General features: G+C 41.4%; 3 protein-coding genes across 4 annotated transcripts; 2 read left to right on the plus strand and 1 right to left on the minus strand.

Moving 5' to 3' along the window:
- The first annotated feature begins 3,524 nt into the window (after window positions 1-3,524).
- LOC119206995 (uncharacterized) lies at window positions 3,525-6,931 on the plus strand. The gene is made up of 3 exons (XM_037457653.2): window positions 3,525-3,873; window positions 5,012-5,062; window positions 5,484-6,931. Exons 1-3 carry the CDS (start codon window positions 3,697-3,699, stop codon window positions 6,624-6,626), a joined length of 1,371 nt encoding a protein of 456 aa, XP_037313550.2. The 5' UTR covers window positions 3,525-3,696; the 3' UTR covers window positions 6,627-6,931.
- An 11-nt stretch (window positions 6,932-6,942) lies between these two features.
- LOC119206993 (G2/M phase-specific E3 ubiquitin-protein ligase-like) lies at window positions 6,943-13,893 on the minus strand. 2 transcript variants are annotated; one of them, XM_062557481.1, is made up of 10 exons: window positions 13,545-13,893; window positions 12,356-12,406; window positions 10,488-10,910; window positions 10,187-10,250; window positions 9,485-9,568; window positions 8,913-9,199; window positions 8,195-8,418; window positions 7,813-8,013; window positions 7,514-7,703; window positions 6,943-7,398 (listed from the first exon to the last, which is right to left on the minus strand). In XM_062557481.1, exons 6-10 carry the CDS (start codon window positions 9,139-9,141, stop codon window positions 7,091-7,093), a joined length of 1,152 nt encoding a protein of 383 aa, XP_062413465.1. In that variant the 5' UTR covers window positions 9,142-9,199; window positions 9,485-9,568; window positions 10,187-10,250; window positions 10,488-10,910; window positions 12,356-12,406; window positions 13,545-13,893; the 3' UTR covers window positions 6,943-7,090. The 2 variants fall into 2 exon arrangements, with proteins under 2 accessions (XP_062413465.1, XP_062413466.1); XM_062557482.1 differs by having other exon boundaries at window positions 10,187-10,910.
- Window positions 13,894-16,939: 3,046 nt separating this feature from the next.
- On the plus strand, window positions 16,940-21,412 carry tmx1 (thioredoxin-related transmembrane protein 1). Its single transcript, XM_037486381.2, has 8 exons — window positions 16,940-17,268; window positions 17,691-17,806; window positions 18,468-18,513; window positions 18,972-19,100; window positions 19,407-19,452; window positions 19,927-20,028; window positions 20,134-20,200; window positions 20,304-21,412. The coding sequence occupies exons 1-8, from the start codon at window positions 17,093-17,095 to the stop codon at window positions 20,561-20,563; spliced, it is 942 nt and encodes a 313-aa protein (XP_037342278.2). The 5' UTR covers window positions 16,940-17,092; the 3' UTR covers window positions 20,564-21,412.
- The last annotated feature ends 362 nt before the right edge of the window (window positions 21,413-21,774 follow it).

Below are 21,774 nucleotides of genomic sequence, written 5' to 3' on the forward strand. Positions count from 1 at the left end.
ACACTATTCAAAATTGTTTTGTGTGCAATGGGTGTCTTAGACAGATTAAAGGATTTGGAAAACATCCAACATGGTCAAAGACAACCCACGTCCTTGCTGTCCGTCTAACGGGGGACATTTTGGTTGGAGCAGGACTTTTCCTTTGACCTCCTATTGAAGCTTTGTGAAGAAGCTCTGTTTGGGCCTGCAGTAAAGGACCCACTGGAAAGTCTCCAGCTGCTGGATGTTCTTCCTTTTCTCACCAGCAAGTCTCCAGATTTGTCCACCCTTTGATGTTTGATGGGTAGCGTACAGTCAGGCATCAGTAGGCCTAAATGTACTTTAGCTCCCCCCCCAATAATTTAAATAAAGCTTTTCACTTAGACAAGTTATTTAATACTATAACAAGCTACATATGTGTGTGCGTTCAATTTTCTATACACTCACCAGCCACTTTATTAGGTACACCTGTCCAACTGCTCGTTACACTTAATTTCTAAGCAGCCAATCACATGGCGGCAACTCAGTGCATTTAGGCATGTAGACATTGTCGAGACAATCTCCTGCAGTTCAAACCGAGCATCAGTATGGGGAAGAAAGGTGATTTGAGTGACTTTGAACGTGGCATGATTGTTGGTGCCAGAAGGGCTGGTCTGAGTATTTCAGAAACTGCTAATCTACTGGGATTTTCACGCACAACCATCTCTAGGGTTTACAGAGAATGGTCCGAAAAAGAAAAAACATCCAGTGAGCGGCAGTTCTGTGGGCGGAAATGCCTTGTTGATGCCAGAGGTCAGAGGAGAATGGCCAGACTGGTTCGAGCTGATAGAAGGGCAACAGTGACTCAAATAACCACCCGTTACAACCAAGGTGGGCATAAGAGCATCTCTGAACGCACAGTACGTCCAACTTTGAGGCAGATGGGCTACAGCAGCAGAAGACCACACCGGGTGCCACTCCTTTCAGCTAAGAACAGGAAACTGAGGCTACAATTTGCACAAGCTCATCGAAATTGGACAATAGAAGATTGGAAAAACGTTGCCTGGTCTGATGAGTCTCGATTTCTGCTGCGACATTCGGATGGTAGGGTCAGAATTTGGCGTCTACAACATGAAAGCATGGATCCATCCTGCCTTGTATCAACGGTTCAGGCTGGTGGTGGTGGTGTCATGGTGTGGGGAATATTTTCTTGGCACTCTTTGGGCCCCTTGGTACCAATTGAGCATCGTTGCAACGCCACAGCCTACCTGAGTATTGTTGCTGACCATGTCCATCCCTTTATGACCACAATGTACCCAACTTCTGATGGCTACTTTCAGCAGGATAATGCACCATGTCATAAAGCTGGAATCATCTCAGACTGGTTTCTTGAACATGACAATGAGTTCGCTGTACTCAAATGGCCTCCACAATCACCAGATCTCAATCCAATAGAGCATCTTTGGGATGTGGTGGAACGGGAGATTCGCATCATGGATGTGCAGCCGACAAATCTGCGGCAACTGTGTGATGCCATCATGTCAATATGGACCAAACTCCCTGAGGAATGCTTCCAGCACCTTGTTGAATCTATGCCACGAAGAATTGAGGCAGTTCTGAAGGCAAAAGGGGGTCCAACCCGTTACTAGCATGGGGTACCTAATAAAGTGGCCGGTGAGTGTATATATACATATATTCAAACTTTCCTCTCCCCTTGGGGCTGAGCCCCCCCTATCTTTGAATGCTAGAAACGCCCCTGGCGTACACCATGTTGTGTTTATCAGAGATCAATCGTTCAGCCACAACTGCCTGCTGCTGGTGGAAATGAGGCTGATCTTATCACTGCTTATCATCAACAAAAAGAACATGAAACTGTGTGTTTTACAGAAAGCCAATGAGTCAAAGGCAGACACGCACAATGATTACATTTAAGCAGTACTCTTACTTCTATAGTATCACTACAGTATGTGTGTCTAAGGGAGAGATTAGGGACCAAATGAAAGGGAATCTGACCGTACACTGTTATGTTGTGTGGGCCCTGTTTGAGAGGCCCCTCTGTGGTTGGAGAGCATGCCCCTCCCTCCCACGTTGTGCCACTTCTCACTCACCACTCTTGGAATAACCATCAGCTGTCACATGGATGCTAATGGCCTCCGAGAGCTGTACGACTACATGATGGTCTTCACACGCATGCATCACATGCAGCTGCAGCTCTGCTGCCGGGTTTTTGAGCTGTGACCGGGCAAGCAGTCTTAAAGGATACATGTGGAGTGGAAATGTTCATTGCTGCCAGAAAAAAACGCATCTTCACCGGGCGTGCCACACACAGTATGCAGAACTGTTGAAGACAATTTATGAAGCCAAACCGAGTTTTGCAGCATTTCAGCATCTCTCGGCACACAGTTTGGGATTGGCGGTCTGCAGCTTTAATACTTTGGTGCAGTTTCTTCCATTGCATTGACAGTGCTGCAAATGAACCTCCCCCTCCAGTAAAGATGTGCACATCATACCATGTTTTCCCTTTTGCTTTTACTCTCCTGTAGTTCACACAACCGCCCTCACACTCACACACACACACGATGATGTAGAACTTTTGATTTGTCATCGCTGTTGTTGGCAGGGACCGGTTTGTGTGTCTGCTTTAAAGGCAAATCAACACTACTGCGTTCTAGGAGTACAACAACTCTGCCGTGCTGCTAGGGGCGAGACTTTTAAAGCAGTCTGGCTTCAGTTTAATCAGTGAAGTCTCAACGGGTAAATGGAAAACACCTGCAGTGGCAAAACAACACTATTCCCTTCTTGTGCTGCAATTCTTTGTGTGTCACAATGATTGCCATGATGGATTTTATTTGGCAGTAATTACTGTTATAGTGTTGTCGTCAGTGTGTGGCAACACCGATTAAACATTTTAGTTAAACCCAGGCAATAAAGACAGTAGGCGTTGTAGGCTTGACCTTTTGCTAGTTCTTCTATCACCATGCTGTGGTGAAACTGCAAATAAAGACAACACAAACGTTCAGCGTGCAGTCCAAAATAATACTTTTTTACAACATAAGCAAACATCCAAAGAAGGGCCGCTGTAGGCGCACACACACAACTACAGACAAATCTAACATATCAAGAACATATGGGGCGCCGTTTGTAAAATGTTGCACGTTCTAAAATCCTGCGCAGTTTTCGTACATTTAGCGTTATCATATGAATAAAAAAAGCAGGACAATATTCACATGTCACTTTTTCAAACATTTAGAGACAAAATCATGTAAATACATGCAACAACTTTTCCAAGTACAATGTTTGGCAGTAACAAAAAGTTGTTAAATAATATAAATATTAAATGTAAATATAAGTGTTAAATGTAAATCTAAATGTTAAATCTATATCTAAATGTTAAATCTATATCTAAATGTTAAATCTAAATCTAAATATTAAATCTAAATCTAAATGTTAAATCTAAATCTAAATGTTAAATCTATATCTAAATGTTAAATCTATATCTAAATGTTAAATCTATATCTAAATGTTAAATCTAAATCTAAATGTTAAATCTAAATCTAAATGTTAAATCTATATCTAAATGTTAAATCTATATCTAAATGTTAAATCTAAATCTAAATGTTAAATCTATATCTAAATGTTAAATCTAAATGTAAATCTAAATGTTGAGTTGACATGTTAGACTCGAGGATCGAACATTCCCATATTTACGGTAATTGTGTTCCCGTTGTGTAACAACGCATGGAGAAAGCGCGGTATTTTAGTCACTTCATGCTGCAAGGCAAGATGGCCAGTCCTGAACTAGCCCTTGTCATAGAGCGAGCTGTTGCAGCTGGCGTTAGGGCGGCCCTCCAAGACCGACCGACGCCTACACCAGGAACAAGTCTCGTCGCAACAGACACCACATCATTGCCGTCGGTAAGTTCGTAAATACGGTTGTTTTTTAAGGGGGAAGGGTAGCTAGCAAGCTAACTATGCTAGCTAGCTAATTCTCCAATTAGCCATGTTGAAGCCTACAAAGCTACCACAGGGATTAATGGCAGGTCTTGACATTAGCACCCGCCAAATGCAGATACATTTCGGCTGCGGCGGGTAAAGCGGTCGCTCCCGTTAGCCACTTTGATGGGTGGAATTCTATATATCTCCGTGTACTTGTTATACGGACTGTCTCGTGTTCAGTGTGTTACGTCTAAGATATTATGTCCCTTAAAATGCTGCCGTAGGGGAAAACGGGTGGTTATAGGCAAAAGGGTGTTGGTACTGTGTCATGAGTGCATCCTCCACCAGCCCAGAATGCTCTGTTACTTTGGTGGCAGCGATGGTTCATGTGCACCGACTACGGCCCGCCTCGACTAAGTGACGCGTCGGCATCTATGCGCCTCCTCGGTTTAGCTTAGCTCTTTCAGATTAGCTAGTAGGCTGAATCCACTTCTGAGAGCTATGCGCCGCCGGAACCAGGCGTAGAGATGAAGACCCGTTTAACAGCTCATGGCTATTCGGCAGATGGTCGGCCAGCTGAGATCCATATTGACCTGCCTGCGCCGTTTTCTAAAATAATAAACTCATTGTAGGGTTGTCAAGCCTCACGCATTATCCGTGAGACACACGCATTTCAACCACCTCACACGCCACACTTTGATAAGGACACGCCAAACAAGTTGTCCTGCTAACGTTGATGCTGCGCACGTATCATTTTCCCCTCGGCGTACGCTCGTTACTAGGCAACATACAGCGCGAACACACGTGTCCGGTGGATGCTTTTGATGAAACAAGGCGCATTTAACATTTAGTGACTGTACATATACATATATATATATACATATATACATAACTATATATATATATGTATATATATAGTTTTTTCTTGATTTGGCTGTTGCTGATTATTTTAACGGAACTGACAACCCGGTTCATAAATTAGACCAATTAATAAAATGTATGCAATACTGCATACTAAAAATAAAAACTCTACCTAGTCAACTAATGACGTGCCTGTGTCGATAGCAAATGTTATTATTTGGAGCACTGCATTAATGTGATGTTTTAATTTCTTTAGGTATCAGCAGTGATTTCATCACCAAGTACAGCGACCACATCACAGAGATCGGTAGGTTTTGAATTCATGAGAGACCTGGTACCAAGCCTGTTATGTTGTTATCAAAACCTCCTCCATCTTTTCACCAAATTCAAGACCTGTCATTTTTTGTAAGCGTGTTTTTTAGTCGTTTTCAAACGAGGTCCTGCGGGTACCATTGAGTAGTATGTAGCTGCAATTGCAAATCTATGAATTATCTAGGTCATATCTTGTCGGAAATGTTGCATTCATACATTTGCAAGAGTCAATTGCCCATATACATTAAGTTAATTTTTCAAGTTAGATAGAGAATGTTTGTTTCTGTTCAGTCACAATTGAAATTGTTTAAACACGGTTGTTGGAACTTAAATCTTTTGGTATCTTAAGTAAAAAGTGAATGACTGTAATTCAAAGCTGTATTATGTTTCAAGTATCCACTTTGCTGTTCTTCCAGGATGGTAACCTTGGACAGCAGAGCTACATTTCCAAACAAGATATCGAAAATGTGCTGTCATTAAAGACCACACTGACAGAAGTTGCTTCCATCCTCTGCATTTCCAGACCAACCCTGTACAAACTCATGAGGGAGCACAACATCTCAAGAACAAAGTTTGTACAATTTAGTGATGAGGAATTAGATTCTGCAGTATCTCAGATTAAAGCAGAACATCCTCATGTGGGAGAGGTCATGCTTAATGGACATATGCGTTCAAGGGACATTGTGGTGCAAAGAAAGAGGTTAAGAGAGTCAATTAAAAGGGTTGATTCTGGGGGTGTTGAGTCCAGGCGGAGAACAACGATATCCAGGCGTGTTTATTCTGTGCCATGTCCAAATTTTATCTGGCACCTGGATGGTAACCATAAACTGATAAGATGGAAATTAGTTGTACATGGTGCAATGGACGGCTACAGTAGGATGCTCATGTTTCTCCAGTGCTCTAACAACAATCGGTCTGAAACCGTTAAACAGCTTTTCACTACAGCAATAAGACAGTTTGGCAGACCTCTGCATATCAGAACTGACTTGGGGGGAGAGAATGTTCTTGTTTGGGAGGATATGCGGGAAAGCAGAGGAGAAGAATCTGTTTTAACAGGAAGCTCTGTACATAACCAGCGCATTGAACGTTTTAACAGGGACTTAAATAATAATTGCAGTCATGTCTACTCACCCATTTTTTATGAACTGGAGTCAATGAATGTGCTAGACTTGGACAATGAAACAGATATATTTGCTCTTCATTATGTTTACATTCCTAGAATTAATCGCACATTAAATGAATTCGGGGCTGCTTTTAATAATCATTCAGTGTCCTCAGAGGGAAACCGAACCCCTCTGCAGCTTTTCACATTAGACCGCCATCTGCAGAACCTCCACAACCCAGACACTGCATTAGAACAGCTCTGTAATGAGCCCGCAGCACCAACTCCTATGTATGGAGTAGATTCATTTTGCCCATTACAAAGATGGGATTTACAGGAGCTTTCCCTCACTGTAAACCCTCTTGAAAATGACCATAACAATGGAAAGACATTATTTCAAAGAGTGCAGCAGTTTGTTTTCAGTAAAATTGTAAGCTCACATTTGCATTCTGAGTAATGCCCTCTTGGATTTTCCCATCAACATTTACCATACATGTTCTGTTGATCAGTCTGCTTATTTTCTACTGTTACTTGTTTGGTTCCCCTCGGGTATTGAAGTTGTGTCATGTGTTCCCTGTCTGGTCGTCATCTAAAGTCTGTTAAGTGCCCATGTGGGATAAGTTTTGATTTGTTTTGTTTTTCCTTCTCTTGATGGAATTTTGAATTAATTTAACCCTTTTTGGAATCATTATTTTTCAGATACTTTGAGTGTAACCTTAATAAAAAAAAAAGTTTCTGCTCACATCTAGTCTTTATTTGGATCATATCCTACAAAACCATCACAGCAACATTTGTAGGTTATCCTAAACATTGTAAAGTTAACTATAGCCACTGGAACATAAATATACAATGCAGTTGACAGGTCAGTAGTCGAAACACACTTAAACCATGTGTGACAATGTGCCGTCACTACAAGTGTCCTTAAATGGTGCTAAACAAGGCTCCATTCATCAGGGCCACCACAAAGCAGTACTCAAATTCGTCATCATCAGCCATGTTTTTGGCATTGACAAATATGAGAAGCTCATTTGAGCAGGTGTGCGCAACCGGATGACGCTTAATCTCGTCATGAATGAAGACGATTTTGGGATTTGGCTGGAATCCAACAGCTGGAATTTTGCTGCTCCCTGTTGCAAAAGCCAGGATGTGACCGAGGCCCAAGTTCTGAACGAAGTCCTTCTCTTCTTCAGTCAGTGTTCTGGCCCCAAGGATTTCACCAAGCTCTTTATCTTAAAACAAAACAACCCACATATGAGAACAACATTATTGCAGCTTCAAAATAATTAGCACACGGTCTCTACAGACACAAGTGGCATGAAGTGAAGAGTGCATGTGCCCACTTACTCTCCACACACTGGAGAAATTCTCTGAACTTTACAACCATGAGCTCCTCTTTTGGCCTTTTGTTGCTGCCCAGGACAGAGTAGCTTGGCTTTAAGAGGCAAGCAAGAACTTCTGCTGTGACCTCATCTCTCTTCTCAGGCATGTCAAGAAAGATTCTCATGCTACGATGTTCCCTCAGAAGTGGAAGTACCTTTCGGGGGGAAGAAAGGAACCATGGGAATAGTTTTTGTTGCAGAACTCGCTGTTGTGTACACCATGGTTGATGTTTGTCCCATAAGTAATACATTACTTTCACTTACTCCATAGTAGGATAGACCATCCATCAGTTGATTGAAGCAACTTTGTTGATGCAAGATGACATGATACAATGTTGCATTCCTAATAAATTCATTTCTTCTGTCCATGGTGACTGGGTTTGGAAGACCCTCAATCTGAAATCTCCATGTGTCACAGCAGTCCAGCGCTTCCTCTAGCTCATCCACTGTGCTTGCTTGTTTGACCTGAAGATGAGATCAATTGCAGAATTTACTATTTAAAAAAACTTTAGAAATTACCTTTTCATGTAACAGCAAACTCAGGAAACAAGATAAGGCCCACATTACCATGGACATTCCAAGAAACAGACAACAGTTGAATCTGTATCCCATGCATATTAAAGCATAATTGGTTTTATACTAATACCTTCTTCAGAGAATCCCTTAACTCCGCGTCAGCTATGTCATCAGGAGTGACACGTACTTGCAGGATATCTTCAGTCACAATGTAGTCCACTACATGTGGTGCAAGGAATGCTGGTGGTTCACCACCTTGGACTATTATGGTAGACATCATCTTTCCAATGGTTCTGTACACTCCGTTTTGCACATGAGCTATGTTCAGCTTTGGAGTAAACCCGTTGGGAGACTCTGAGGAAAAGAAAAACAAACATAACAGCATTATACAACAAAATCAGCTCACCAGGTCAACTGGCATGCATGCTACTTTAAAAACATTTTAAAGACTGTTCAAGTTCAAACAAGCATCGGAGGAATATATTAACTAGTGTCAGTGGCCACCACTGTTCACACATTGCCCCCACAATTCAGTGGCTGGAATTGGAGTAAAGGTGTAGGAAACTAAAATCTTAAAGCTGCAGTGCGTAGGATTTAGTGGAAACTATTGGTGAGGTTTCACAAACGTTGGTGGCCTTTTGGCAAATCCTCAATGCAATGTATGTGTGTGTAAAACCACACACGTACAGTGAAAAATCCTGTAAAGTCCTCAAGAAACACCATCTCAATCGTGTGGCAACGTCAAACTGTGGGAATATTTCTCAAATGCAGGAACTGGAAACTTTAGGTATGGTGAGTGGAATTACAATCTACACAAAATAAGGATTTCCTAGACACGGATATTTTACCTTCAAATGCTCCACTGCCTTGGAAGATAGCCCTCACAAGCAAACGAAAGAACTCTCGTCGTGGCCCTCCCAAATCTTCAGCATCTTCCTCCATTTCATCACTTGCAAACGTGACATAAAGCATTCCAGAGCTCTCTGAAAATCTGGGTCTGTTGAATTGCCGAAAGGCAGTGGTCCAAACATTACTCCGGCTTATGAAGATTGGTCTCGGCGTTGGGGTAACAACCATTTCGGCATGTGCTTTCAGAATTCCAGTTATCTCTTCTCTGGTCAAAACTTCTGAAGACCTTGAAACCAAAACAAACTGAATATAAATAGGATATTTGTCACAGTGTTTTATAGCCTTGTGTACTTAATCCATTTAGAAAATCTGTGTTGCACAATTAAACTAAATACATAGTACTTTGGATAGAAATACGGTGTTAATTATTATAGAGGCACGTTCAATGTGATTTACTACATAAATGGAATAACTAGACAGGAAAATATGAATAATAGTTTGGATAGTATTGTTTAAAGATAATTCAACAGCACTGCATATAATACAAGACATTTTTTTATGAAAAATATACCTTGAATCAAGCAAGACCGACTCTTCCAAAAGACTGCGTCTTATGGCCTCATCCACAGCTTCATCTTCCTCATAATCCACAGGGCTGAAACAGGTGCATTGTTAAATAGTGGGAAATAATTGAAACAATTATTGAACTACTGGAAAAAAAAACATGTTTAACATGCAGTGTAATTTCGTAGATTAAATACTAGATAATATATTTGTAAAGGCAATATTATTATATAGTGAACATGCAGACATATACATATCACTGCAACATTTTATTGAACACAAAAAAGTACCGTACAAAAAATCTGCAAAGTGATTAGGGATCACATGTGCATCCAGCCTTCCAGTCTGTCCTTCCCTTCCCCACTCTGCCTGAGCTCTGGACTCTGCCTGCTGATCTGCCTGGGATCTGGACTCTGCCTGCTGATCTGTATGGGATCTGGACTCTGTATGGGATCTGGACTCTGCCTGCTGATCTGTATGGGATCTGGACTCTGCCTGCTGATCTGTATGGGATCTGGACTCTGTATGGGATCTGGACTCTGCCTGCTGATCTGTATGGGCTCTGGACTCTGCCTGCTGATCTCTTCCTTGAGTTTCCATCAGGGATGTACACAATGCCTCTCCCCGAGTCACTGAATGATAAAAAACACTTAGTCTCCCTTCAGATACAAGTCTCACTTCTTGTAATAGCACAAAAACATTGACCAACCTCTCCTTCTCCGTGGTGCAGGATCTTCAAAGTCACTGTCATCAGACACTGCTATAAATTCCTCCTGAGCAGAAAGAGGGTTGTTTACCATTAGCCAAAAAAGTTATTTCATATGTTTTTTATTTTTAATAATCAGATTTATTTCACTTCATGCAAACATTGACACACTGTGTGGGCCTAATATCTTAGAATATAGCAGGGACATACCTGAATATAAACTGTAATACCTCTTATATTACATATTTATGTAAATCAAAAAGAATAATAACTATACAAAAGATTGGAAGAGAAAAATGTTTACCTCGGCAGGTCTCTGCATTCCTGCTAAAATGTACAGGCATGTGTTTGAGCAGATGGACGCAACTTCTTTTCCTCCCCATGGAAAAGAGTTGGTGACCTTGGGTTTCATCAGTTTTTTACATCCCTTTATGGTGCATAAATATTCAAATGGGAATTCCTGGTTCTCCGACAATCCGAACGTGGCTCTAAAGATGGCTGTTATTTCCAATTTTAATTGGACTTCAGACCACTCGGATGAAAATGATATTTTGCCAATGAGGCCATCTTCCGCTAATTTCGTTCTGGTGTCTCCTCTTGGTATGGAGAAGATTGTGTTTGTCGACCAAGGCAAACACACAATGTCCTTTGTGAATGTTTTGTAAGGTCTTCGTCTTATTAACCCCGGTCTTGCACCACTTCGTTGGGGAAAAGATGGAAGAGGTACCTGTGTTAAGAGTGAACAATTTTAAATATGTGAAATCACAACAGGGTCAATGCCCTAACCTCTTCAGCATCTCTTAACATGCATTGCAGAAAGTTGTGGTGGAAGATTTTGCACAGATAATCGTAAAGTAAGAAACAAAGGCTCTGAGTCAAATATGTCTTTCTCTGTTTATTTCCTTGCAAGGGAGGAAAGGTCACAACAGCTACGTGCTCTGCAGACTGTCAAGAACCTCCTTGCCCCCTAACAGAACGAGGCAGTTCTTATACCTAAGTTCAGTTATCGGTGGCGTCAACAGAAACCTTGACCACCTTGTTGAGTATCTACTGCCAGGATACTGGGGACATCTAATCCATGTCATGACACGTCAGTTGTTTGTCCATGGCCAGTAATTTTATGGTTTTTACTAGGGCTGCAACAACGAATCGATGAAATCGATTAAAATCGATTATTAAAAGCGTTGGCAACGAATTTCATTATCGATTCGTTGTGTCGCGCGACTATTATGTTTGAGTATTAAAAGAAAGTTGCGCGCGCAGAGCTGAGAGAAAAAAAAAGTTGAGCGCTCGCGCAGCAGAGCGTTGCTAAGAAAAATAAATAAAAAAGAGCAGAGCTGAGGTAAAGGAAAGACCATCGGAGAGACCCTTAATACTGTTCTGAAACATGCGGAGGCAGAGAAACCAATGCGACCTAAATCCTCCCAGGTATTTCACACTGAAATGGGGGGTGCGGGTCCTAGCGGCAACGGGGGGGGGGGGGGGGGGTGCTGCGGTTGTCTTTGCAGCGCCAGTAGTTTCACGTTCTAATCGCCGCGCTCGACTTCAAGGTGTAACCTTTATTATTGTTCGGTCTGAAACAGCGCGCCCAGTGACGGGTGGTGCAGCAATATTGTTGTCCGGGTGGAAATCAGGAGAAAGGTCGGTCCGGGATATTTTCGTGAGGGGCTTTGAAATTCGGGAGGGTTGACATGTCTGATTGTAAGATATGCAAAAGCGACATGGCCTGGTACGGGAGCACCACGGCAATGATTCATGATTTTGTGCCTAATATATTTAATTTGGCGGCTGTAAAGTATACATCATGCAATGTGTGTATGTTTTTTGTGTTAGTCCATTTTATTTGCTTACTTAGGGATGTTCAAGGAGCAATCTGTTAGTGCAAAACATATTTAGAAAGTGCACAGTCAGTTCTATTTTTCAATAAAGGGTTGGAAATTAATGTTTTTACATTTTTTATTTTTTTATCCGATTCATCGATTAATCGAACAAATAATCGACAGATGAATCGATTATTAAAATAATCGTTAGTTGCAGCTCTAGTTTTTACCATGTAGTTATTTATGGTGGTCAATCACAGGTTTACTATAATCGGGGCTGCCCCGCAGCCAAAAGGTTTTGATAACAACATAACAGGCTTGGTACCAGGTCTCTCATGAATTCAAAACCTACCGATCTCTGTGATGTGGTCGCTGTACTTGGTGATGAAATCACTGCTGATACCTAAAGAAATTAAAACATCACATTAATGCAGTGCTCCAAATAATAACATTTGCTATCGACACAGGCACGTCATTAGTTGACTAGGTAGAGTTTTTATTTTTAGTATGCAGTATTGCATACATTTTATTAATTGGTCTAATTTATGAACCGGGTTGTCAGTTCCGTTAAAATAATCAGCAACAGCCAAATCAAGAAAAAACTATATATATACATATATATATATAGTTATGTATATATGTATATATATATATGTATATGTACAGTCACTAAATGTTAAATGCGCCTTGTTTCATCAAAAGCATCCACCGGACACGTGTGTTCGCGCTGTATGTTGCCTAGTAACGAGCGTACGCCGAGGGGAAAATGATACGTGCGCAGCATCAACGTTAGCAGGACAACTTGTTTGGCGTGTCCTTATCAAAGTGTGGCGTGTGAGGTGGTTGAAATGCGTGTGTCTCACGGATAATGCGTGAGGCTTGACAACCCTACAATGAGTTTATTATTTTAGAAAACGGCGCAGGCAGGTCAATATGGATCTCAGCTGGCCGACCATCTGCCGAATAGCCATGAGCTGTTAAACGGGTCTTCATCTCTACGCCTGGTTCCGGCGGCGCATAGCTCTCAGAAGTGGATTCAGCCTACTAGCTAATCTGAAAGAGCTAAGCTAAACCGAGGAGGCGCATAGATGCCGACGCGTCACTTAGTCGAGGCGGGCCGTAGTCGGTGCACATGAACCATCGCTGCCACCAAAGTAACAGAGCATTCTGGGCTGGTGGAGGATGCACTCATGACACAGTACCAACACCCTTTTGCCTATAACCACCCGTTTTCCCCTACGGCAGCATTTTAAGGGACATAATATCTTAGACGTAACACACTGAACACGAGACAGTCCGTATAACAAGTACACGGAGATATATAGAATTCCACCCATCAAAGTGGCTAACGGGAGCGACCGCTTTACCCGCCGCAGCCGAAATGTATCTGCATTTGGCGGGTGCTAATGTCAAGACCTGCCATTAATCCCTGTGGTAGCTTTGTAGGCTTCAACATGGCTAATTGGAGAATTAGCTAGCTAGCATAGTTAGCTTGCTAGCTACCCTTCCCCCTTAAAAAACAACCGTATTTACGAACTTACCGACGGCAATGATGTGGTGTCTGTTGCGACGAGACTTGTTCCTGGTGTAGGCGTCGGTCGGTCTTGGAGGGCCGCCCTAACGCCAGCTGCAACAGCTCGCTCTATGACAAGGGCTAGTTCAGGACTGGCCATCTTGCCTTGCAGCATGAAGTGACTAAAATACCGCGCTTTCTCCATGCGTTGTTACACAACGGGAACACAATTACCGTAAATATGGGAATGTTCGATCCTCGAGTCTAACATGTCAACTCAACATTTAGATTTACATTTAGATTTAACATTTAGATATAGATTTAACATTTAGATTTAGATTTAACATTTAGATATAGATTTAACATTTAGATATAGATTTAACATTTAGATTTAGATTTAACATTTAGATTTAGATTTAACATTTAGATATAGATTTAACATTTAGATATAGATTTAACATTTAGATATAGATTTAACATTTAGATTTAGATTTAACATTTAGATTTAGATTTAATATTTAGATTTAGATTTAACATTTAGATATAGATTTAACATTTAGATATAGATTTAACATTTAGATTTACATTTAACACTTATATTTACATTTAATATTTATATTATTTAACAACTTTTTGTTACTGCCAAACATTGTACTTGGAAAAGTTGTTGCATGTATTTACATGATTTTGTCTCTAAATGTTTGAAAAAGTGACATGTGAATATTGTCCTGCTTTTTTTATTCATATGATAACGCTAAATGTACGAAAACTGCGCAGGATTTTAGAACGTGCAACATTTTACAAACGGCGCCCCATAAGAACATGTATCAGAACATGTACACTCAAAGACAAGATTTAACCATATACTCACAGCATTGCCTATGATGCTTCAAAGTGGAGGCAAACAGACCTCTCCAGCATATTTGTAGCCTACTGGCACCCATTACCAAACCAGAAGTGCTGCATGGTAAAAGAATAACTTAAATTGTGTAATTAGTTTTACTTTGCAAACACATCAGAATGCCTTAAACGCAACACAACTGTGAATCTCAACATGATCCTAATCATGGCTAAAAATCAGAGCAGAACTCCATTGGACTTAATGCACCGCACTCATTTCTTGGATTGATTTAGCTGGACATCTTGCATTGAATTCAGAATCCGGCACACAAAGAGAAACAATTAAAAAAAAAATGTTTGTCTGTAACTGCCATCCACAGGCAGCACTGTAGTCCAAAAGTAACCATGGCAACAATCTGCCTCTGGCTGGCCATCTCTAGCTTAATCAGCAAATTAAAAGTAAAATTAGAAAGTATCTTCAACAGCAGAGTGCTTCTTAATTGATGGGAGCAATAATCTTTACACATCGAATACAGAATTGTGAATATCTGTTCCGAACATTCCTGGCTATTCATCCAGTGATGGTCAAGATGTTTTTCTCTCCTTTGGGCCTAGTTGTTGGACCGACTGATTGACTAAACAATGTGACCTAACCAGGGGAGGAAAGCTCACAGCTGTCCAGCTTCCAGCAGCAGCCTGAGCACAGTAATGTTGTTTGAAAGAACAACACGTAATGGCACTACGACACCCCAAGCTGCCACTTATTTCCCTCACGGCCACATTATGTTGAAGGAGGAGAGCCGATGACTGCCGCGCAGGAAGAAGATTCATTCCGCGCTGTAAGTGGAGCAGAGCTGATGGCTGGAGAAAGGGGGCGATGGTTGGGGCACAAAAGGATGTCATCTGCAGGGTATTTTTAGAGTGTGAGGTCTGATAACCGGCTGCCATCGCAATCTGCCTGCAGGTCCCCGGCAGTAAGAACCGCTCTCATTCTGCAGATTCACTCCGAGTGAAACCTTCTCATGCAGAGACACGCAGGCTCCCTCTCTCTCTCACACACACACACACACACACACACACACACACACACAGGGCACACAAACATATGCAAGTCCACGAGGCACAAAGTGAAGACCAAAACTAATCAAGCTCTCAACCTGCAAGTGAAGAACAGATTTGTACGGTATAGAGAAGGTTTTTCTCTAAAGAAAAAGGAGCCTCAGACACCCTGGAACCCCACTGAGAATGAAGTGTGTTGAGGTTGTCAGTCAGTTGAAGGGTTGGCTGTTCAAGATTTGTTTTATGTTCAAGATCAAGGCTATACAGGTTCAAGGGTCTCAGCCTCTGGGTCAGGATCTCTGATCCTGGATTTCTTCATTTTGATTACTTTCTGATTTCTTGGTAACTCTAAACATTATTATAATAAAACAAGGGTAAAAAGAGATCTTTGATGCAACTAGTAGACATTTGGTCACAAGCCAGAGCGATTGTGAAGCACAGGGTCAGAGGACTGGTTAAGATCCACATGCTTGGATTGATGGATGGATCTTAACAGTTAAAGACAAAAAAATGCTGAGGGGAATATAGCTTGAAGGCTTCTTGCTTAGAAGGCAGGGTCTTAATAGGATTGCACTGCAACTCTAGGTCAAATGAAATGGATTTCACTCTGCACTCAGTGGGGCTTTTGCATGTGCAGATGCTAAATGCAAAACCCTTTGATCATGCAGCTTTGAAGATACTGAAAGAGGATTCGGTTCGTCCTCGATTATATCATTGATTACTACTTGTTATCAGGATTTCTCAGGAGTTTAAACACATTATTAAGCACTTTGAAGTCTTTAGTTCCTAAATTTCTTTGAGCAAAGATTCTGAATATTTTCTAGTTACATCTTGCCAAATGTAACTTAGCAGATTTTTTGCCGTTTCAATGTTATGGACTGAATCTCTTTTGTCTTTTGACATTTTCAGCTCTCAGAAGATGTTCTGGCCTATATTGGTTATTTTTCCCTTTTTTACACTTTTCAGCCATACTCTTTCGTTAATAACATGAATAGCTTTGGCTAATTACTTTGCAAATAATTTCCAATACAAAATGTAACATTAAAGTGCACATTGACGTGTCAACAATTATAATATAATAATATAATTGATGTTATTCCAAAATGGGTCATTCTGCATATTGATTACATTTGAATGCTAATCATATTCCTTGTAAAATAGTATAGTATAGTATAGTATTGCAACTTACGTAAAATACCAGAATACTTTTTCCATCATTTTCCATAATACATTCATACATACATCAGCCCTTTGGCCTGCCTGGACTATTCTAAAAGCGACAGCGCCATCTGCTGGTCACCACGTGTACAATAACTAAGAATTAAAATGTCTAACATTACTTTTATTTAATAGACCTCACAATGTCCGTCACTTTACTTTGCAGTGTATGTTTAGTTTAAATAATTCAGCGATAAATAGGAAACACGTCAATGCGCACGTCTGATATCGACAAGCATCACTTTCAAACCTTTACGCTAACGTGCTTTCTTTTATTTTGAACAACTCGATAAGTGCTCGTTGTATATGTTTGTTTTCTAAAGAGATCTCCATGCTGTCACTCCACGTTGGACACTAACGGCGCGCCGCCTGACGCGCGCGTGAGGGCGCACAGCGGAAGTGGAGGACTCGTCTCCAACCGATCGGACCGACACGGCGTGTCTGCTAGCTAGTGGCAACATGGGCTCCACAATGGCTTTTTTAACACAGCAAACGAAACACTGTTCGTGGATATGCGCCTTTTTTCTGGTGGCCTTTTTCACGTCGCCGCCGGTCTCGGCAAAGCCGGACAGCCTCAGAGAAGTGACCGACGGGACGTGGGAGGAAATCCTGACAGGAGAATGGATGATTGAATTGTCAGTTCATCGCTAACGGCTAACCGGATAGCTAGCTTGTCAGTTGTTTCAGCATTAACGTTAGCTGTTTTGAGCTGATAAAAACTGGGCTCGTAGCCGGTGTCCGGTCATATTCGAGCCGTGATGCCCTCCCTAAATCTGATGATGATTTTATCGAGCTCGTTTTAGTCCTGGCACGTTGCGAAACGTCTAGTTAAGCTAACAGCTGCCATTTTTACTTAACCTAGCTAACGTTAACGTTAGGTTTACCAGCGTACTACAGAGGCGTTGCTTGCCAGGCAGTTAATGAGCTCGTAATGAAGGACACGGTCGGGTCATCAGTACACTTTAACGTGTACTGTTAAACTACTCCTATACGGTACTGTGAAGTGAGTGTGCAGTTTTATCTCAGGTCTTTACTGGTGAAACTTGATACCCCGCAGCTACGCACCCTGGTGTCCGGCGTGTCAGCACCTCCAGCCGGTGTGGAAGCAGTTCGCGGACTGGGGGGAGGACATGGGGGTGAACATAGCCAAGGTGGACGTGACGGAAGAACCCGGTAGGCTTCAATGTCCTCTGCCAGGGGACACCTGACTTACACGCAACACGAAACCGAGCTGTCACTCGAGTAGGCCTACGACAGGATTAAGCAAAACAATAAGAAGCCAACGTATCTCACAGCAGCTTGATGCCTGAAATGATGTCTTTGCAACTTAACATTCAACTGTAAATAGGTGTTTCTAATACTTTGTGAAGAAAGTAGACTAAACTAAGCATCTAACGTGGATTATATATACCTAAATCAAATAGCATTGCTCTAGCTTCAAGCAAGGTGTGATTTATGGCAAAGATATGCACTTAATAAATGGTCAACTGAGTGTAGCTTATAAAGGAAAAACTTCAAATCAATAATGTTCTGCTCATTGATTTTGATACTCATCTTATTAAATGATCTAAAAACTGCCAGAAATATAATAATAGACGGTTACATTAGTCTTGAAGGTAAATAATGCCAGTATGGTTCAAGTGTTAGAGGCCATTTGATGAGTTTTGATGGTATTATAAGCCCACTTACTGAGGTACTAAAATACAGGAGTCGTTAACAGATCTGTGAGTGCGATTCATTGTTGAATTGTTGGAAAATACCTAAAGAAAAAATGTTTTTTGAGTTTTGAGTTTTTCCTGCGCACTGACTTCACCCTGTCTCCTTCCTCTGTAAGGTCTGAGCGGGCGATTCATCATCACTTCACTTCCTACCATTTACCAGTAAGTTCTTCGTAATCTTGTGTGGTTTTCTTTGCTTCCTCTGCTTGTGGTGTATTAAACACGGATGTGCATCATCATTGTGGGTTTAGCTACATTTGGAATCTCATGTACTTTTATCTCATCAGATGTCAAATGACGGATTCCAAAACTTCAACAACATGGTTGTTTGGTTTTGCTCAAACATTAAGAGAAAATTGAGTAATTTACCTACATACTTTGAGTACAAATGTGTTTCTGAAATATGTTTGCGCTAGCATAATATATATCTCTTCTCAGTCAAGGGGCGAAGCTTATCTCCATTGAATCCTCCATCTATTATGTCTGATGATTAAACATGGGTGTTGTGACAAATGTTGATAATCAACATCTGCAAGTTAAAAACAATCTTGACATGATGGTTAAATCTGCCCTTCGTGGTCTGGTTAGGTGTTAAAACAAGTTCCTAAAATGTATTCTAGCTGTAAAGATGGCGTCTTCAGGAAGTACCAGGGAGCTCGCACTAAAGAGGACTTCCTCAGCTTTGTCGATGAGCAGAAATGGAAAGCCGTGGAGCCGATTTCCTCTTGGTTCGGTCCATCTTCGTTTCTGTGAGTATTCACAACTTTGTGTTATCACGGCGACAAAGACCCCACGAACATGATGACATACATTGAATTTTAATGTCAAAAGGGGCTCTCCTGGTTCTTGTGAAATATATTAAGGTGGATATTGCCTAACGACACACACAGTATACCCAAAATAACTATTTTTGAAATAACAGACATCAGCGGCCCAGTTTGTTCTATTCCTGGTGTCTTCTCTTGTGTCCAGCTTGTCATTTCTTTGTAGAGAGGTTACACTTTGACAAATCTGTGTTAAGTGACATGCTGTCGTTTTCCTCCTCTTTTGGGCAGAATGAATTCGATGTCTGCTTTGTTCAAGCTCTCCATGTTTATCCGGGTAAGTGAGGATGTTACCCTCTGGCAGAGCTGTGTGTCATTATTTAGGTTGTTATACGTAGGATGGTGTTTATTTAATTACCCACAATCCATTCAAAGAGGAATGTGCAGCTCAGTGTGAAATTGTACGAGGAACTGAGACTGGCTTTTACATAAAAACATTTAAAAACATCGAGATGTCTCTTGCCCCTCTGTAGCTTTTGGCTCATGAAAACCTTTTGTTTTGTCCATGAATCTAGACTTTATTTTTCTTCTTTTTAGCAAACAATAAAAAACACATAAAGAATTTATTGGGGATTAATTTATGCTGCGGATTAACATGCATTTTGTGGTCAAGCAGGTGAATGATGCATGTGAGATAGAGTAAAAACGCACAGATGTTCATCCTCTTAATGAACAAACACCTCAGCGACTTATTGATGTATTTTTGCTCCTGTTGAGTTCCCGTTCTCAGGCTATTTTTTTTATTCTCCAGCGTTGTCATAACTACATGACAGAGCAAATGGGGATTCCTGTTTGGGGGTCTTACGTTATCTTTGGCCTGGCTACTCTGTTCTCTGGCCTTGCTTTGGGACTGGTGAGTACTTACCGATGCTATTTAGAAACAGGGAAACTGGTGAATGCCAGTGTTCATCATGCGTTTCCAGTGAAATAATGCTTATTGTCTGTTTTGTCTCTGCAGTTACTGGTGTTCATAGCAGATTTTGCCTTCCCATCACGACGCTTCTCCTCCTCAGACTACTACCAGAGTGAGTTCAACTGAATAAATACAGTTTTACATAAATTCCATAAACACAGCACAGATTTGTTTTTTGGTTACGGCCGCTGACTGTTCTCAATGATGTTCTGCAGAAAAACAAACCATGGAGCAGGCAAGGTTAATCCAACGACAAGAGGACCACGAGCATGAGGCGGACGGCGAGGAAGACGATGATGAAGACGAAGAAGACGACGAGGACCAGGATGAGGTCTGGAGGCGGAGGAGGAGAGGGTCTCCAGAGGGCCGCCCAGAACCTAAAGGACAGGGATTCTCTGACAAAGCTCTGAGGAAAAGAGTAATGGAGAAACGTGAGAAGGAGGAGGAGGAGGATGAGGATGAAGAGGACAACTAGAGAGTCTGATAGTTTCTACTCCCAAAGAGAAGAGCACCGCGGAGTCGGTGGAGTTGGAGGAGCTCCTGTCCCGAGCGGCAGCCGCGGAGTTTACAGCAGGGAGCCTTTAAAACCCCGTCCTCCCGACATCCCCTTCTCCTCCTCCACTGGGCCCCCAGAAACACCTTGCTTCCTCCCTCCCTTGTTTTTTGACAGGAGCGCTTTAGACTCTCTCGGCCTGAGCAGCAAGCTCCACCTGGAAAAAGCAAAACGAATTAAGGACCCACTCCTAACGCCCGTTTCCACGTGTGGTGACAAATGGCCCGGCTGAGCTTTAGGTGTGATGTGCAGTAGAGCTCAATTTTGCCTTTGTTGTTTATGCTATGCATCCTTTTTTCTTTTTTTAAAGAGCTATGTTTACTATGTCTATCTTAGAATTATTGTACCAGGCTTGTGTTTGAGGCTTATTTTGCTTATCTTTCCCCCACAGCTCATGTATACATCCTATGTTTCATGTTTATTTTACAAACCCTGACAATTCAACCCAACGTACCGATGTTCTCACACACACACACACCACTCATTTCAGTGTGTAATTGAGAAAAGCGTGTTAAGGAAACTCCTAAGTGTTAGTTATTATCCTCAAGATTTCACTCTTGGTATATTAGGCCACACCAGGGGTTACCGTGGCAACAGAAAAATCACAACTTGTTGCAATACTACCTGATACACCTAAAACCGATCCATTAGTGGATCATGTAAAGATAAAAAGGAACTGTCTTATTTTTACATCCATTTTCTTGAATGATGGCTGACACACGTTGTGTCTCCTGTGACTTCTCCACAATAAAGCAACCCTGAGTTTCTCTACTTTAATGCTTTTAATATGAAGTCCTGGCATTGTTGAAGTATAGCAAACCATAAAAGATAACAAACTAGGTTTCATTTCATAAATATCCTTCTGGACTTTAAATTCAGCCTGGTAGTTTTCCATCACTAAAGGGTTGCCTCCAGTTTGATGCAGATGTTACAACATGATCCACATTCACTCCAAATAAAAGGCCTGGTGAATATTCTGTATTCCCCATGATGTATAACGCAATAAGCCAATGGGATGTCATATTCTATTTTGTTTTATTAATGTGTACTTATTCTCTAATTATTAAGAGGCGTTAAATAACCAAGATGTGCTGTGTTCACGTCTAAAGGACAGTATTTGTATGTCGTAATAT

Source organism: Pungitius pungitius, chromosome 14 (genome assembly GCF_949316345.1).
Source record: "Pungitius pungitius chromosome 14, fPunPun2.1, whole genome shotgun sequence".
In the NCBI taxonomy this organism is placed as follows: domain Eukaryota; kingdom Metazoa; phylum Chordata; class Actinopteri; order Perciformes; family Gasterosteidae; genus Pungitius; species Pungitius pungitius.

What these genes read in the sequence shown, in the direction of transcription:
- LOC119206995 (XM_037457653.2), top strand. Translation starts at nt 3,697, where the DNA reads ATGGAGAAAGCGCGGTATTTTAGTCACTTCATGCTGCAAGGCAAGATG. An exon ending in ACACCACATCATTGCCGTCG is followed by an intron (nt 3,874 to 5,011) that starts GTAAGTTCGTAA and finishes TAATTTCTTTAG; the next exon opens with GTATCAGCAGTGATTTCATC. An exon ending in CGACCACATCACAGAGATCG is followed by an intron (nt 5,063 to 5,483) that starts GTAGGTTTTGAA and finishes CTGTTCTTCCAG; the next exon opens with GATGGTAACCTTGGACAGCA.
- LOC119206993 (XM_062557481.1), bottom strand. Translation starts at nt 9,141, where the DNA reads ATGGTTGTTACCCCAACGCCGAGACCAATCTTCATAAGCCGGAGTAAT. An exon ending in AGGCAGTGGAGCATTTGAAG is followed by an intron (nt 8,419 to 8,912) that starts GTAAAATATCCG and finishes TCTTTTCCTCAG; the next exon opens with AGTCTCCCAACGGGTTTACT. An exon ending in TAAGGGATTCTCTGAAGAAG is followed by an intron (nt 8,014 to 8,194) that starts GTATTAGTATAA and finishes TCTCATCTTCAG; the next exon opens with GTCAAACAAGCAAGCACAGT.
- tmx1 (XM_037486381.2), top strand. Translation starts at nt 17,093, where the DNA reads ATGGGCTCCACAATGGCTTTTTTAACACAGCAAACGAAACACTGTTCG. An exon ending in TCACTTCCTACCATTTACCA is followed by an intron (nt 18,514 to 18,971) that starts GTAAGTTCTTCG and finishes AATGTATTCTAG; the next exon opens with CTGTAAAGATGGCGTCTTCA. An exon ending in AGCTCTCCATGTTTATCCGG is followed by an intron (nt 19,453 to 19,926) that starts GTAAGTGAGGAT and finishes TTTATTCTCCAG; the next exon opens with CGTTGTCATAACTACATGAC.